The sequence below is a fragment of the Saccopteryx bilineata genome, chromosome 11 (genome assembly GCF_036850765.1).
Source record: "Saccopteryx bilineata isolate mSacBil1 chromosome 11, mSacBil1_pri_phased_curated, whole genome shotgun sequence".
In the NCBI taxonomy this organism is placed as follows: Eukaryota; Metazoa; Chordata; class Mammalia; order Chiroptera; family Emballonuridae; genus Saccopteryx; species Saccopteryx bilineata.
In genome coordinates, this window is record NC_089500.1 from 51,472,665 (window position 1) to 51,490,644 (window position 17,980).

General features: G+C 42.9%; 1 protein-coding gene and 1 long non-coding RNA gene across 2 annotated transcripts in view; one reads left to right on the forward strand and one right to left on the reverse strand.

Annotated features, from left to right (window-relative positions):
• The window catches only part of LOC136315542 (uncharacterized), a 21,397-nt gene extending 18,904 nt beyond the window's left edge, over nt 1-2,493 (reverse strand). The window contains exon 1 of the long non-coding RNA XR_010727521.1: nt 1,720-2,493. This is a non-coding gene — a long non-coding RNA (uncharacterized lncRNA). The remainder of the gene's footprint in view (nt 1-1,719) is intronic.
• TGIF1 (TGFB induced factor homeobox 1) lies at nt 803-9,739 on the forward strand. The gene is made up of 4 exons (XM_066247231.1): nt 803-955; nt 1,234-1,560; nt 7,547-7,773; nt 8,722-9,739. Exons 2-4 carry the CDS (start codon nt 1,545-1,547, stop codon nt 9,295-9,297), a joined length of 819 nt encoding a protein of 272 aa, XP_066103328.1. The 5' UTR covers nt 803-955; nt 1,234-1,544; the 3' UTR covers nt 9,298-9,739.
• The last annotated feature ends 8,241 nt before the right edge of the window (nt 9,740-17,980 follow it).

A 17,980-nucleotide genomic window follows, 5' to 3' on the forward strand; every position in this document is an offset into this window, starting at 1 on the left:
TTCTTTTAAGTGATGGGGAAAGTCTTAACTGTGCCATGTGACAGTTCGTTTACTTCAAAGCAACAGGACACACACACACACACACACACACACACACGAAAACTAGAGCCAGAGAAGAGGGGGGGGGGGGAGCAGACCTGCTTTTCTTGAAATCAACCAAACGTTTGGTTAAGAGTATTTTCATCAAGGAACTCCTACTGGAGTCTTCCTCTCAACCAAAATAAACCAACAGGAACATGTGTTTACTCAATGACTAGTTTGTTTAAAATACCCGATGAGAGAAGGGGTCTCCTAACAAGGTTTAAGTCTTAAAAGTAGACTCTTTACCAAAACAGATGAGCAGCCCCGGTATGGCCACCCCCTTTTCATAAAGGCTGCTGGTCCGAGGGTGGGGGTTGTCAGGCCTAGTGGCAGCGGAACGGACACACGCCCGTCCCCAGACAGACTTTTAAAGAGCATGTGAGCATGACAAGTGTCCGTCGCAGTGTTAGATTTCGAAACCGCCTTGCAATCCAGTCCGGAACTCGCAGCTTTTAGCCCGAGGGAACAGTCATTCGCTAGGGTGTCTGTGTCTCATCCTCCCCCACACCCTCCCCGCACTGTTGCTGTTGGAGGCAGAGCCCCGGGAGGTGTAGGGTGCGGTGCGACGCGACTCGCCCGCGAGTCAATGGCAGCCGCGCATTCTGGAAGAAGTTGGTTCTTGTCCTGAATACTTTTCCTACGGTGCCCCGCCCCTTGAATCAGAAGCGGCTGTCTTCTCCCGTGGCTAGAGCCGGGACTGTGGAGTGTGGGCCAGCTGTCAGAAACGGAAGGGGGGGGGGCCTTTTTTCCTCTGTGGTGGAGGAGGGGAAAGAGGGGGCGGCCTGATAGCCATCTGTTGCAATTTCCTAACCAAACGGACCCTCATCAGCTCTGAGAAGAAAGGTCCAAAGGAGAAACCCGGGGCTCAAGGCTGGTACGGCTATGGCCAAAAGAGGGATGCGGGAGGCGTGCGCGCAGCGGGGAGAAAGTCTCGGGTTTCTGGACTCCGCTGCCCCCACGAGGGACGGTGACAGCGGCCGTGAGGGGCGCAGAGTGAGGCAGCGCGGCCGCGGGCCTCGTGCAATCCTCCCAGGCTGGAAGGTGCGGGGGAGGGGCGGAGAAGCGGCTGGGCGGGCGGGGGACGGGGCGGGCGGCTGGGGGCGGAGGCAGGACCTCCTGTACCTTCCCTCCGCGCCTCTCTCACTCTGACAGCGCCGAGGTGCGCCGAGCAGGAGCGGGGAACAAAGGAGCGGCGTGGGGAGGGGAGCGAGTTGCGTGAGGGAGAGCCCCCGGCCAGCTGCCAGAAGATCCCGGCAAGAGGAAGCCTAAGTGTCACTTGAATTCCACCCAAGAAGCGGGCGTCTGGGATCCAAGCGCCTTGTTTAGCAATAACTACTGAAGCGCGTCCTACAAGTTACGGGAGAGTCCGCGGGGAAGGAGGACAACCGCTTGGCCCCAGCGCCCCCGCTCCTGCCCCCCACCCCAATCCTAGCAGTGCCTCGCGCTGGACGGGGAGTTCCAGAATGAAAAGCAAGAAAGGTAAGGCTCCGTGAGCTGTTGCCCCGTGGGCGCGAGTCCCGAGGAAACGTGTTCGCCGGGCCGCACAGGGCTCGGGGCGAGAGTGACTTGGTGGACTTTCCAGCCGCAGCGCTCTGCGCGGCCGTACTCTTTGTTGAGGCTGCGTCTGAAATGGCTTACCGTTTTCCCTCTAGACAAAACACGAGGGGCTGTTGTGGGGAGACGGGCCGCTCCACGCTGCTGGCACGTTGTCAAGAAACACGTTCGCCACCTTGTTTATGCGGCTCCAAGTTTCATTGTCTCAGCCGACACCCCACGCTCTGCCGAGAGACCGCGTGGCTTCTCGCTCGTTCTCAGGGCGGAGTGGGGGGGAGGATTGGGCCCGGCTTGGGGTGTTCCCCCTCCCCTCTGCCCGACGCGACTGGCGGCGGCCGGGAGCGCCTTTGTCTGAAAGTTAGGCTCGGACTCGGGGACCCTACTCCCCCCGAGCTAGGCCCGAGCACTCTCTTCTCTGCGGATGGAGTGTTTTCACAATCAAAGGAATGCGACTCTGGCCCCCAAATCGCCCTCGGTAATAAGGAACTTCGGAAAGTTAGGCTTAAAAAATTCCCGGTCTCGTCTCTCAAACTTTTCCCACAGAGAATTTCGGGCAAGATGAAGAGTTAGGATTGAGGGGCAAGCAGCTTAAAACGGCGTGCAGTCAGAATGAGTCCCAAGTATGACAAGGAGGCTTGGTTGTAAGCACAGGAGTCTGTCATTGTTTCCACGATGCGTTCTGGAAGCCTTACAACTAAAAGTTGCCGTCAATCTGGTTTCAAAACAAAATACACAGGGAAAAAAAAAAACTGCCACCAGGAAAGGTCAAAGAATGTTAGCTCCCTCTTGAAGTGAACTGTTGAGTCCCTGACGGGAAGGTACCCCGATGTTCCGTCGTGGGCCACAGTTGGCTTTTCTGTTGTGATTTATGTGAAGTGTTTCAAAACAGAAGTTAATCACTCAGGGAAGCCAGCGCGGGGGAGGGGGCGCGCTGCTGCGCACGCGCAAGAGCGCCCCATAGTTTCTGTAACTGCACATTCTTTCAGACTTGTCCCGCGGATACAGTTAAAACAGTCAAACTAGAGTGGGGCAGCCCCAAACCCGAATCGGTTGCTCAAGCCCCGTTCTACCCTGCGGTGCCGTTCTTTTTATTTTGGGCTGGTGACTTTGAAACACGCCTCACCTCATGTTTTCGCAGTGGGAGTAAAATTAAACGTCAAAACCCGGGGCTTTCGTAGTGGTTGATAGTAGGATTTCCTGCCGACCCCTCCCCAACGGACAGAATGATGAGTACGCCGGGCGTAGAGGTTTGGCTCTGGGCACCCAGGGGGGCCCTGGAAGGCCGTGTCTGCTGCTGAAGGACTGACAGGTCTAGATCCCGACTGGAGGCGTTTGCTCGCTGGCGCTGGGACTCCCTGGGATAAACTGGGGTGGGGGTGTTTTTGAAGTGGTAATTGTAAGCCGAACGCGAGGCTGGGTTTCCGCCGGGGTCCCCCCCCCCTCCATTGTTTGGAATCTGGTGAGGGAAGAGCTGGTTAGCCTCGACGGACCCCCTCCCCCCGCCCCAAAGCATTCCGGGGTCCTTACTCCCCTCCACCTGCGCTAGACTGTTGAGTACCTTCCCTGTGCGCCCTTCGCCTTTCCCGGGCCCGCCCAGGTGCTCCCAACACACTCAGGGACCCCGTCTGCGCTCGCCAATCCCCCGGCACCTTAGGCCACCTACGCCCCCCTCCCCAATCCCATTGTCCCAATCCCCTTCCAGCACTCAGTAGCATCGCCACCCCCGGACACTCGGGCATCACCCCCCCTCCAGCCGCCCCCTTTTCCCTGCGTCCTCCCCCACTCTCCACCAGAGGAATGAGGCTGGGACCTGCCGGACTCCGGATGGGAATCCGGGGTCAGTAGCCTGGGGCGCGCCGGGTCCTGCTACTGAGCGCCGACTCATGGAAACAATGAAAGGTGCGGTGGTGGAGGGGAAACTTTGCAACTGATTCGGAACAGCCGTTAGAGCGGAGAGAGCCGAGGTTGCCGGGTTTCTTTCTCTTCTTAGGTTTTTTTGGTAAATCTTACGGGGGTGGGCAGGCCCCCTCAGAATGTAGGGATTCGCGGCAACGTGTCTAGTTTCTTGTAATCTGAAACTCTTGAGGTCCTGGTTGTGCTAACTCGTACAGTTGGAGGGGCCGATTGAGTGGAGGCTGGAGGTTAAGTAACTCGCCAGAACAAAAGCTGGCGAGTCGTCCTCCCTTCTGGGCCCCTCCTTCCTGCGGCCTCCAGGATTCTCCACCCCCACCCCAACTACCTTTGTGGGAGCCGGCGTTCAGAGTCGCTCAGCAAGGACTCTGGAAGGAATCTGTCCCGCCTGGCTGGTGGGGTTGACTATTGTTTGTCTATTTTATACAAGTCTCAACATCTTTTCAAGTTTTCTGGAAAACAAACACATTTTAAACTCAATCGCAGAGCCTAGTATTTGGGAAGACTGGTTTGTGATAATAATGTTAGAAAACTGAGGATGCCAAAAAAGATCTCTCTAAATGGCTTTAAGCCAAGCAGAAAGAAGGTTCGTTGAGGAAAATCCCCGAAGTTTCTGCTCATCGTTTCTGAGATAATGTGGAATTCTTGCTTTAAAATTGTTCTGTTGCTGCTACCAACCAAGCACACCGTAACCTTAGGTTTAGTTTATTACGATTCCTCTCACTTCTGAGATGTTCTGATCAGGAAGTTTGTTAGGTTAGGTTTGAGTTTTCTGAGTTGTATATTTAAACTTCTTCGATTATTATTTCTAAGTAATTTTCTAGCCTCTTCTAGATTTCAACCACTGTCTCTCTGGGTCTCCCTCGCACCTCCAGTTTCTATTCAGAAAAGGAAAGATTGTTTTTCAGAGCTGTGAGAGCCATAGGCCATCTTTTTGGTTTTCTATCTAAACAACATTTCCTTGTCTGTGGATGGAGTAAGAGAGAGGCTTGTGATTACCCACACCCCTCCCCCAACCACATTTTTTAAAGTGTAAGCAGAAAGGACGTTTGGAAACAAGTCGTAACCGGGAAACTTTTCAAAAGCTCTGTTACAATAGGAAATGAGTAACGTGGAAAAGTCTTTGTTTTTCCAAGTTGAGCCACAATCCAGAGGGAGACTTTTAATGAAAATAGTCCTGACAGCAGTAAACGTGGTTTGCTGCAGTGAAATATCAGCTGGTGTAGCCAAGAAACTGCAGTCTTAACTTCCTGTTACTTCAGCTTTTGTGCACATATTGGAAATATTTGTTAAGGGGTCCAGAGGCCTGGCATTCATTTACTTAAATGAACTGAGAACAGAGTAAAGTCGCACTGCAGTTTGGTGTTGCTTAACTGAAACCTGCTTTTCTGTGTCACTAACCTATTCTGAAACATCAGGCTTCTTGTCAAACTTAAGTAAGCAGATCAAAGTGCAGACTTGAGGGTTTTGTTTAAAACTCTTTGTTATTATCAACTTACAGTTGAGAATTCACTGCTTAATGAGCAGATTTTCACACTTCTAAAAAATTATATAAGGGATGGAGGATAACAGCCTTGAGAAGAATGTGTGGCTTTTCAAATGTTGAGTTTGAACAAATTTGCTCTGGTCATTCAATTAAAAAGTTGGATTTAAAAAGCTAGATTGTTTTTTGCAAATGTAAAGTGAACTCATTCATAATTTATGAAGGATTTTTTTTTTTATGAATAGCTACCTCTTACCCAATATTTATTTATTTATTTATTTATTTATTTATTTATTTATTTATTTTAAGCGGTTTAATGAAAGCTCCTAGGAAAGGAAACGTTAAAATGTAGGATTCTTGTGCAGTTGACTGATGGCCTGTTTCTTAAGCCCTGAGCTAAATAAAGTGCATTTGCAAGATCATCCTGCTGTTTGTTAGAACTTGGTTTTACTTTGTCTTGAGAAGGTTTTGCCTTTTCTGTGGGCACTTCCTCCAGTACCTTCTGCCCCCTGCCGTCTGGAACTAACCATGTGTCATCAAGTAATCAGACTCAATTAACTGGGGGGAGGTATCTCATCAACAAATCTTTGAATGTGTAGCTTTTTGAGTTTTCTTTGTGTTAAAAGGCTTTAAAAGGATTTTTTTTTTTTTTAATCCTCAGAAGGATGTTGGGTGGTTTGTAACTGTGAGGAATGTTCTGTGTATTCTCTGTACAGGTAAACCACTCAATTAGGTTTGTGTTAACAAAGAATACATAGTTATTTGTAATTGATTTTATTTATGTAGAAATACTGCTATGTTCAAGCATGTGATAATTTATATTTAAATTTTAGATTGTTTAAAAAAAGGATGTATTTCTTTAGTCACTGAGTTGCTCATGTCTTTCTTTTTGACATTTTATTAATTTTAGAGAGAGGAGAGAGAGAGAGAGAGAGAGAGAGAGAGAGAGAAAGGTAGTGGGGAAGAGGGAGAAGTTCCTGTGTGTGCCTTGACCAGGCAAGCCTGGGGTTTCAAGCTGGTGACCTCAGCTTTCCAGGTCACCACCACAGGTTAGGCCTACCCATACCCTTTGAAAGTTCTAAATTATGTTTAAATGTCTACAGGGCCAAATTTTTGTGGAATTCAGTCTATGTGTGATTTGCATATTCTTTGTAGTTTGTGAATTGTTAAAATTTCTGGTAGGATTAAAGTACTTAACAGCCAAAAGAGAGTTTCCTTTGGGTTTGCATATTCAGTTTTCTGTGTCGTGTAATTTAAGATGACTCTGCTTATTGATATGTAGTGTTCTAGGTTCAGACTAATCTGGCAGTTGAAGTTTAAAGTTTTATTCAGTTTATGCATCTTTGACCTCTTACTAAAGTGATAATAGAAAAATATTTTTATGTAACAACACTGAAAACTTCATTGGTTGTTGGTATTTAGTAAAAAAGTGATTAGTACTGGCTGTTGAAAGTAGGTGTCTTGTTTAAAAAACACAACAGCAAGGTGTCTAGTTTTGAATAAATGTAAATAACTATGAAAAAGAAATGACCATGAAATTGGCAAAAGTTTGACATACATTTTATCTTTAGAATACTGACTGGGGCTCTGGCTGTTTGGCTCAGTAGTAGAGTGTTGGCCCAGAATGTGGATGTGCCCCAGGTTCAATTCTTGTTCAGGGGCACACAGGAGAAACGGCCATCTGCTTCTCCACCCCTCCCCCTTTTCTCTCTCTCTCTTCCCCTCCTGCAGCCATGGCTAGGATGGAATAAGTTGGTCCTGGGCTGAGGATGGCTCCATGGCCTCACCTCAGGTGCGCTAAAATACATCAGTTGTCAAGCAATAGAGCAAAGGCCCCAGATAGGCACAGAGCATCCCCCGTAGGGGGCTTGCCAGATGGATCCCTGGTTGGGGTGCATGCAGGAGTCTGTCTCTCTGTCTTCCCGCTTCTCACTTTAGGGGGAAAATTACACACTAACTGGGTTGAGTGTGTCATTTTTCTTCCTTGTATTAGTGAAAAAACATATATATCTTCCCTTTTATTTCAAACATGCAGTGTAAGAAGGAGGAAGAAAAGCATTTAAAATGTACAATAGGATATATTCGTTAGATTTATCCTAGATAGCAATAACCTCAAAGAGCAGGTCGTTAGGCACATTCCATCTGCTGCAGCACCTTTCCTACGCACAGGTGGCAAGCTGTTCTTCGCATTGGGTGGAGCTGTCTCCTGTTGGATTACATGGAAGACTTTTCTGAGTGTCCTTCCAAAGGAATGTGAAAAGTTAGATCCTACAGGAAAGTGGGTAGGGCAAGGCATCTGACAACTGGTTGAGAACCTAGAATGTGCTTTTAGTCAAATTACTCCTAATATTTTGCTGCATGTGCTCTGAGATTTCAGGTAGAAATCACTCCCTGTTCTTCCCCTGGTTCTCAGTAGTTGAGAAAACATGTTTACACTAAATGGTCAAGAGAGGAGTTTTGCAGTAGGTGCTCTGCTGATAAAAGCAGTTGACGGACGGCCTTTGTCCTTTCCCCTAGGTGTTGTTGCAGTGTCTGGCAGCGAGACTGAGGATGATGACAGCATGGACATCCCCCTGGACCTTTCCTCTTCTGCTGGCTCGGGCAAGAGAAGGCGAAGGGGCAACCTGCCCAAGGAATCTGTGCAGATTCTTCGCGATTGGCTATATGAGCATCGATACAATGCCTACCCGTCAGAACAAGAGAAAGCGTTACTGTCCCAACAAACACACCTCTCTACACTACAGGTAAGGAAAAGGAACACGAACACAAGGTATATGCACACAGGTTTCTTTTTTTTCTCTTTTTTTCCTGCAGTCATTTTTATTAATTCTTAAAATTTGTTTATTGATTCTAGAGAGAGACAGGAACATAGATCTGTTTTTGTTTCTGTATGTGCCCTCACCAGGCATTGAAACTGGCAACCTTTGGTTATTAGGATGATGTTCAAGCCAACCAAGTTATTTGGCCAGGGCTCTAAAGTCATTTTATAGCATTCCTATACATCAAGTCATTAAGTGCCTCCTGACTCAAAAAGGAATATCTTATAAACTTTCTAGCGCTGATAGCTAATAACTGGCTGTATAGAAAAACAGAAACACTTGACTGTCATCTGTCAAATAACATTTCCTTTAATGCCTAAAAGAGCCTTCCTTTATGTAACAAACATGAAAAGGAGGTTAAATCTTAGTCTATTACCCAGGAAACTGGTTTGATATTTAAACAAGGACAGACCTCAGTGAGGTAATTAATGTCTGTTGACACAGTGATTTGAACTGGGAAAAATCAGTATCTGGGGGGTGTGGCCCTTTCACACAGGAAAGATTTTCCTGTAGTTGATTAACTTAAATGCTGGGGCAGTAGGTAATCGGTTAATATGGGGAAGAGTCAAAAAGTAAACCTCCCTCCCTAGAATCATTTTTAAGACTGAGAATTTATATCTTTTTCTTCCTCCTAAAAAGGTTTAAGGATCATGAGACCCAAAAAAAGGGGGAATTTGTATTAGAAGAGGAGCAGGTTTATGACAGGAAGCAGTTTTCTTTCTTGGCTGGGCTCAAATACGTTGGAATAACTTTGTAAGTTCTGATAAGCCTTTTCATGCTCTCTTAAATAAGCAAAAAGAAATTAATTAGGTATCTATGGAAGGCTCTAAGAGCATGTATGCTGAGCGTTAAAGAATCCTCATGTGATTTCAGGTCTGTAACTGGTTCATCAACGCCCGCCGCAGGCTCCTCCCTGACATGCTGAGAAAGGATGGCAAAGATCCAAATCAGTTCACAATTTCCCGCCGTGGGGCCAAGATTTCTGAAGCGAGCTCTGTGGAGTCAGCAATGGGCATCAAAAACTTCATTCCAACTCTAGAGGAGAGCCCATTTCATTCCTGTACAGCTGGACCAAACCCAGCCCTCGGGAGGCCACTGTCCCCGAAGCCACCGTCTCCAGGATCAGTTCTGGCTCGTCCGTCAGTGATCTGTCATACCACTGTGACTGCATTGAAAGATGTGCCTTTCTCTCTGTGTCAGCCAGTTGGTGTGGGACAAAACACAGATATACAGCAGATTGCAGCCAGCAACTTTACAGACACCTCCCTCATGTACCCTGAGGACACATGTAAATCTGGACCAAGTACAAATACACAAAGCGGTCTTTTCAACACTCCTCCCCCTACTCCACCGGACCTCAACCAGGATTTTAGTGGATTTCAGCTTCTAGTGGATGTTGCACTCAAACGGGCTGCAGAGATGGAGCTTCAGGCAAAACTTACAGCTTAACCCTTCTCATCAAAACAGTTCTCACAAATGTTATGATTGCCGCGGTGATGGCAAGAGATGAATTGCATTATTTTATATATTTTTTTATTAATATTTGCACATGGGATTGCTAAAATGAAGCTTCCTGTTACTGAGATGTCTTCAGTGGAATACAGTCATTCCAACAACTATAAACTCAAAGCTACTGTAGAAACAAAGGGTTTTTTTTTTTTTTTAATGTTTCTTGGTAGATTATTCATAATGTGAGATGGTTCCCATGATCATGTGATTTTTTTTTCTCCCCTTCCCTTTTTTGGGTTTTTTTTTTTTTTTGGTTTTTTTTTGTTTTGTTTTGTTGGTGTTTTTCAGACTGTGCAATACTTAGTACCTATAGCATCTTCTCCATGTGGAACGGGATGCCCATATACTGGCTAATAAATTTTACATTTTTTTTTTCAAACAAGTATGAATCTAGTTGATTGATGTCCTTTGTTCATGACATAATAAAGTATTTTCTTTTAAATTTACTGTAACACAGAGTATTTCTTTGAGGGAGGTGCTTCTTAAAATCAAGTAGGAATCTATCACACCAATGAGAGGAAGTTGGGGGTTGGGTGGAGTGTGAGTTAAGGGGGGGTGTCAGCCATTCTTTGAAGAACTGTGGACAACAAGCCAGTATGTATAAACAGGATGTGTGATATTTACTCTTGATAGGAGGTGTAAAGCTTTTCTTAAAACTGCATGGCAAATTGAAATAAATCATTCCTTCAGTGTTTGGCAAACCACTAAATCCCTTGGTAATCTGTGCTGCATATTTTAAGACATGCAGCACAGTGTTAAAAGGTCTCAAAGCACCTGATTATGGCTTAAGTTTTCAGAAGTAAACAACAACCTAAGCAGTCTCAGCACTGCCCCTCTTTCATGTTACCTTTTAACTTTATTCAGTGATACAGTTAGTTAAGGACTTGACGTTCAAATTTAGCGTTAATTTGTACAGAAATCACCTTTTAAACCTTTTTCTGGAGTGATTGAAACAGTGGGGTTCTGCCTTCTTTCTGCGAGGTTATTAATTTATTAGGTTTATTTTAGAAGGTCATGGTTGGCCAGAAAATGATGTTACACACAAATGGACTTTGTTGGGATAGACGGTTACTTTGAAGCCAGGACGGCCAGAAGGGAATTAATTGGTGGTGTTCCTTTCACTTATGGCTAAGCAGGTGTGTCACATGCCACAAAACCATTCTTTGTAGTCATGCTCAGTATGAGGTTTCTTTGTTATGACAGTCATTCCTTCCAGCCCTGACCCAGCTGTGAATTGTCTTTAAGTTTGAAGGAGCATCAGCGTCAGCAGTGTTTAAAGAAGGTAGAAAAACTTCTCCATTTAAGATTGTCTTAATTTTGAAACTATTTAGAAAATCCTTACTGTAGGAAAAGCTAAACTCAGACTTTTTGTAAACGAAACAGTAAAACAACTAGGAATTATAAGAAAAGTGAGGAAAAGGTGTAGTGTTGTCACCTGTTAGGGGCACAGCTTTGAAGGGCACATCAGCCTGGAGTAGGCTGGTCCCACCTCAGGGTCACAAATAGATAAAACCAAAAATGAAATGAAGTATATAAAAGGAACAAAATAAGCAAAAGATGAGATAAAGGTGAGTAAGAATCATTACTTGCTCTAACAGCTAGATCAAAGGCTGGAAGTCTTCAAGTACAGATAAGGGAGACCAGCAAATCCTAAAAGGCTTCTCTAGTTAAGATGTTTTGTGAATCATACCAGAAAGGGGAGAGAAGAAGCCATATGAGTCGTTAAAGAAAATGTCAGTGGTCAAATGAAACCCAAAGGTTTAAGAAAAAAAATCTCCGCAAAATGCTTGTTTTACTTTTTACCTTTTGAAGTTGGTAAAGATCCTGAGTGATAAAAATGTGTATAATAAATGTAATTGGAAGGGTAAATATAAAAAATTAAGCCAAACAAGTGATTTTTATGCTTAGTATTTGCATGGTTTTTCTTTTCATTTGCTTATTTTTAACCTATTTGTATTTAAAATTTATCCCTCTCTTATTTGAGAGAGCGGGAGGGATAGACAGGAAGTTGATAAGCATCAACTCGGATTGCTTTGTCATGTGCCTTCACCGGTGGGGGCTGAGAGCTCCAGCTGAGTCTGTGACCCCTTGTTCAAGCCAGTGACCACAGGGTCATGTCTGTGATCCCCCGTGCTCAAGCCAGCAACCTCAGGGTTTCTAACCTGGATCCTCAGCTCTAACCCATTGCGCCACTGCCTGGTCAGGCTAAAGTTCATGCCTTTGAGATAGCATATAGTTGGGTCTTTTTTTTATCTAGCCTGATAATAAGGTATGTTTGGTTGATTTACATGTAATGCAATTACTGATATGTTTGGATTTGTGTCTTATGAAAAAATTAAGAAAAGAGAATATATACAGTCTTTTGTATTTGCTAAATATTTACCATTTTTAAGTCTACATTTGTGTCTGTCCAAATGACGTCATTTCTCTTCAGCTTAAAGGAATTTCTTGAGAATTGTCCAGGCCTGGTGGTGACAAATCATTTGTTTTTGTTCATTGAAGATAATTTATTTTACTTTTATCTTTGAAGGATAGTTTACTAAAGAGAATTACATGATAATCTTTTTTTTATTATTATAAAGGCATTTTTTCTGTCTTCCTTTTTTTTTTTAAGACATAGAGGAAGAGAGAGTGAGTGAGATAGAAACATCAGTAAGTTCCTGTATGTGCCCTGACTGAGGATCGAACCCACAACCTTTGTGGGACACTCTCTGACCAACCAAGTGATCCTGACAGGCTGTGGCTTCCATTGTTTTTGAGGAACATTCATTTTTTGTTTTTTCTATCATTTTTCTTTTGTATGTAATGTATTATTCTCTGGCTTTTTTATCATTGTATTTTAGTAGTTTGACTAGGACCTGTCTAGGTGTATAGTTTTCTTTGTATTGTGCTTGGGGTTTGTTGAGCTGCTGGGATCAGTAAGTTGACTTTTGGGAAGTTATGGCCATTTCTTCATTCTGTTTCCGCTTTCTCCTAGAATTTCAGTAGATTTATATTAGATCCCTTGAGATTGTCCTGCATGTCTCTGAGGCTCTGTTTAGCCTCAATCTTTGTTCTCTCTCCTGATTGGATAATTTGTATTAATTTATTTATCTGCACATTGGAATCACCTGGAAAGCTTGAAAAAAAAAATACCCAAAACTTAGGGAGTGCGTTTCAAAGGCTCCCTTGGTGATGCTAATGAATAAGGCAAGTTTGGGAACCACTGCCCTAAATAATTCTTTAAATTAGACTTTGTTTCTCTTCATAAGTAAAACATTAGGAATCTTTTTCCAGACAAAAAACTTTTTTGTTTTTGCAGTCTTTTAGTTGGGGCATTAGGCAGTCTTTGCAGAAGAAATGTAATTTACTGTAAAATATCACCCAAGTTAACTTACCATTTCGAGTTTGACATAAATTTAGAATTTGGCACTGAACTCCTTTAGTATACATATAGTCCATACAGTAAGCCAAGCCGCCACTAACAAGTAGACCTAACATTACAGAGAGGTAAACATGCATTTGTGTCAAACCAAAAAATAAAATTTATCTCTGGAAACTGAGAGTAAAAAGCAATGCTCAGAGATCTATCTAGTTTTAACTATCCTTGGGCTAATTAAGAGGAGAATGTTATAATTCTGTTGCTTTAAAATTCTTACCAATGATTTTTGTTTTGAAATTTGATTTGCTGAAAAGAATCTGGGAAAAGCCAATGTGTATGACACTAGTTAATATTTTTTTTCCAGCCTTTATATACAGTAAATTTCCACACTCTGGAACATCATTTATTTTAAATGATCTAATCAACAGTCTTTCCCATTGTAATGTTATTTGGTATCATCTGTAAATCCAGTATTGAAATGAAAATGTCAGATTAATTTGGAAAGGACAAGATAAATGTATTAAGTATTTTATATTATTATACTATTATATTGATGTGCCTATCTCATTTAGTCCTCAACCCTATGAGATGGTACTGCCATTGTGTATCTAAGAAAACAGACTCACAGAAGTTCACCTGGTCTGTGGTTACCAGCTATAATTACAGGCCACATCCATTGGGTGATTCCACAAGCTTCCACTTTTCACACACTATGCCTGAAATGAAACAACTTGGAACCATCCCGTTTTTATCACATTCTAAAGTAAAGGTTTGGTAGTTGCTTTGGCAGATGATCATAAACAAATTTGGTCTTCCAGGTATCTCAGTTTACTATTCTGCTGTCGATCAACCTCCCTCCCCTCGCACATTTCATTTCCCTTTGGCCACCTTTCCTTCCCAGAGAGACTCAGGATCTGACACATCCTCCTGGTTTCCTGAACCTTATAGTTAGCCAGGGCCTGATATAATGAACTCTCCAATGCCAAGAAATCTGTTTTGTAGCTTCTCTGTGTAAGTCTTAACACTTCATCTATCCAGTGTATTTCATTTCCCTTTCTAAGTATTGGCCTTTTGAGACCATGATCTTGGACCTCTACCATATTTAGCATGTTTCTGTTTTTTATTTTGACTGTGAGAATCATTAGACTTACCTCAGTATCTATAGTTGCTCTGTGCTGCTCCTTTCAACTTCTGTGCAAAAATGTCTTAGCTATATTTCACCACATAGAGATTAGGAGCTGCGTTAGGACAAAGGGATAGTTTAGAGCAGTGGTCCCCAACCTTTTTTGGGCCACGGACTGGTTTAATGTCAAAATATTTTCACGGACTGGCCTTTAGGGTGGGACGGATAAATGTATCTCGTGACCAAGACAAGCGTCAAGAGTGAGTCTTAGACGGATGTAACAGAGGGAATCTGGTCATTTTAAAATAAATAAAACATCTTTCAGACTTAAATATAAAAAAAAAACAACAATGTAAGTTATTTATTCCTTCTCTGCGGACCCGTATCGGTCCGCGGCCAGGGGGTAGGGGACAACTGGCTTAGTTGAACAACACTTGCAGTTTTAAAAACAAAGTGAAGATCTATGACAATGCTTTCCCACTCTTTTTACCTCCAACCTTAAACCATCCTCCTGTTCTGAAACAATGTGTGACAATTAGGACCAAGGATCTTAAGTGATACACACCATGGAGTGAAGATCAGCTTAAAAAAAAAAATACACACTGCTATGTGAACAAAATAAAGCAGAGTGTTATTTTCCCTTTGGAGAGCTAAGATAAAGCAGAAATAAATTCAGCCTATATAACTTTTATAAAAGAACTGCCACTTCCAGGCTTGACTAAAAGATTAACTTTATTTGGTGAAATGTGTTTCTATTCACAGGCAGGCGCTGCCCTGATTCGCCAGCTCCTGTTAATTTGAACCTGCAGAGGTACCTTTGATCAGCTCTCTGAGCTGCACCAGTTTCCCTAGTTGGCTCGGAAAACATCAAAAGAACTGCTAAGGCCAACTCTAATCTCAGCCTTCCTGTTTCTCCGTCTGCCCACTGGGTTCACACAGCAGCAAGTTTTCCTTGAAAGGCATTCTCAACCATTGTACTGGGTGTTTCAATTTTAAGCCTGCATCCATGCAGGGGGTGGGAGGGGATTAATTTTGGTAATTCAAATCTCTGCAAATGACGGATCAGGGCTCTTAGACTCATTTGCACTGGCATTTATCTAGGTATGTAAATTAATGCCTGCTGGCCTGGTGCTGGAAGAGGAGAAACAGTCCAATTTAGGGGAAGTTTGTTAACAGTAAAGCAGTTACTACTAAATGCAACATACTCTTTCCTTGAAGATGACATTCAGACAACAGGTCTGGTGATATAATTTGGGACTGGCAACGGATTGGGAATTCTAAGTTAATAAACAGATGGCAATGTTCCTTACAAAGACATACTCAAGGGTGTTAGGTAGATCAGATAACATCCAGGCTTTTTTTTTTTTTTCCAATCAATTGGCTTCTCAGCCTTTTTTCACTCAATTACAAGTCAATACTTGTCCTTGGGCTTTATCTCCCTTTGGAGACGCCATACAATTTTAGCCTACAGGATATTACCGTATTTCCCCATGTATAAGACGCACCTTAATTTTGGGGCTTGAAATTTGAAAAAAAAAAGTATTACATAAAGTTATTGAACTCAAGTTTTATTCATCATAAAATTCATACAACTCCCCATCACTGTCAAAATTCCCATCCGTTAGCTCTTGTCCTCATCTGTGTCTGACGATGAATCCCTGTCTTCAACAACAATGAGCACAAAAAATAAGCATGAAAAAGCGGGAAATGCAAGTAAAATCTACAACCACTGTGTAAGAGGCACCCAGTTTTTAGACCCCCCCCCCACACACACACACTTTTTTTAAAATGTGCATCTTACACATGGGGGAATATGGTATACATTTGTATTTGGATTTCTAAAAATGCCTTATTATTTTAACAATAAGGGGCCATAGGTAAGAAAACTGGACTTGTATAGCCTTGAGCAAGTCATTTGACATCTCTAAGCCTGGGTTTCTTCATCTCTAAATTTGGTAAGAACAAATACCTTAAGTTTTCAAGGTTGTTGAGAGGATTGAATGAGGTAACAAAGTAGAAACTAAAAATTTTAGACAAAGCAGATTGGCCTACAAGTATGCTTTGTTATGGCATCTCAGAAGGACCTACCTCTCTATATACCTACCATTACCTGGGCCAGGTTCAGTTCTGCTTCCGTATTGCCACCTGGCAGGTGAATGTTCCTAATCCAGTTTCAGCATTTGATCTTGTCCTTCCAGGCCCTGGCCCCGCCTGTGCTTCCCAACCCCCAACTCCACCTCCACCTACCTTTCTTCAGCTTCTTACCAAAGCAGTTCCATTCCCTCCCCTGTCCTTAATGTTGTCTCCGCTTCCTTCTCCCCGAGAGTGTTATACAAGAAAGTGGTGTGCAGGCTTCAGAAATGGGTTGTAGGCTAGGCTGAAGAAAGCAGGGGCGCTTATGCCAAAGACTAGGTAATTACCTCTCTCAGACTAAGCTGTTTGAGTTTTCAGCATCATTTCTGCAAATTTCAAAATAACACCAGTTCTCAGTTACTGAAGGGCTGAGTATCCAGAGCCTCTTTCTGCTTTACTTTCTTCTCCCTCTGGGCTCACTTCAGTGGAGCACTCCAAAGAGACCTCAGTTTGCCTTTTGTGATTTCCCCCCGGCTCTTGTAAAGGATGCTAATTCATTATGAGAGTGGAACAGAAACAGGTATATTAGGTAGAAAGACTTTTAGGGATCATTTAAATGAGATGAGAAAACTGGGTTTGTCTCTTAACATTTTCAAGTTACTTGACCTCTCCAAGTCTCAGTTGCCTCATCTCTTCGTTTTATACTTTAGAGAATATTTATGGTTTACCATAGTCAGTCTCGTACCAGAAACCATGACTGGTTTAATAAAGTTGTATTTGTCAATTCTTGGAGCTTATGCTTTTGCCTCATTTCCTAGTTACTCAAAGGAAATTTCTTTCTTTCAACTCCTTTCTTCACTCTTTGCTTTCCATTTTTTCTATCTTTATCCCTTTTTTATTCATTTGCCAGTTTACTATAAAGGACATTTTATAAAAGATATAGATAAGCAGCCAGATGAAGAGGTACAGAGGGTGAGATCCAGAAGGGTCCTGAATGCAGGCACTTCTGTCCCCATGGAACTGGAGTGTGCCACCTTCCCTGAGTGGGAATGCGTTCACCAAACCGAAGCTTCTGACCTTTTGTGATTTTGAAAAACAGCTGAAGCAGCGACCTGGTGTAGAAGGAAGGGCGCTGAGCTTCGCTGCAGAGGAGCTAAGTGTTCATACCAGGCAACACACCACTGACTTCTCCAGAGCAAAGGGCTGCATTAGACAATCTCCTTGGCCTCTGAAAGAACTGAGATAATAATATAAGGTCTACTGGAAAGTTCTGTTCATTTTTGGAATAAAACAAAATACAAATTTTTCTTACTGTCAATAAACTTTATTAATTTCCACACCAATCCTATCTTCCAAATATGGTCCGAAATGGTTTGCTGAGCTGAATTAAGCCTTTCTGCGATCTCTGATGTTGTCAGAAAAGGATCTTGCTCCAACATGGTCTTAACAACATCGTCATCCATCAAAGATGGTTGCCCAGAACGTGGCTTATCAGAAAGGTCAAAATCACCTGTTTTGAATTTTTTGAACCATCTTCAGCATGTCCTATCAGAAACTGTACCTTCACCAAACACTTTCAATAAATTTCTACATGTTTCTGTAGCATTTCTTCCTTGTTGAAATTCGTAAAAATACAGTGGCATAAATGAACTTTATCAGTAGCCATGGGTACACTATCGCTTCACACATAAGACTAACGTGAATCAACTTTGTTTTAGTTATTTTGCTACGTCAGTATGTATACATTAAGTGATAAAAATAGAGAGGCATACATGCGCCAAATAAACGTGTTTACGTGTCGAAACTTGTTGTGATAGAAACGGACAGAACTTTCCGGTAGACCCAATAGCAGATCCAATATATGTAGATCCAATAGCAGTGTAGGTTATTTGAAATCAATAACATTTCCATAAAATTTTGATTCTCCAAATGATGAAACTTAGTATTCTCCCAATAATAAAATGATTCCTTTCTTTGGGCAAAACTTTCAAAAGGGTGATTCTAAACTGTAGGAATGACTCTTTCGTCCAGGGAAGAGGACAGTCTATGTTAAAGAGTACTCAGTT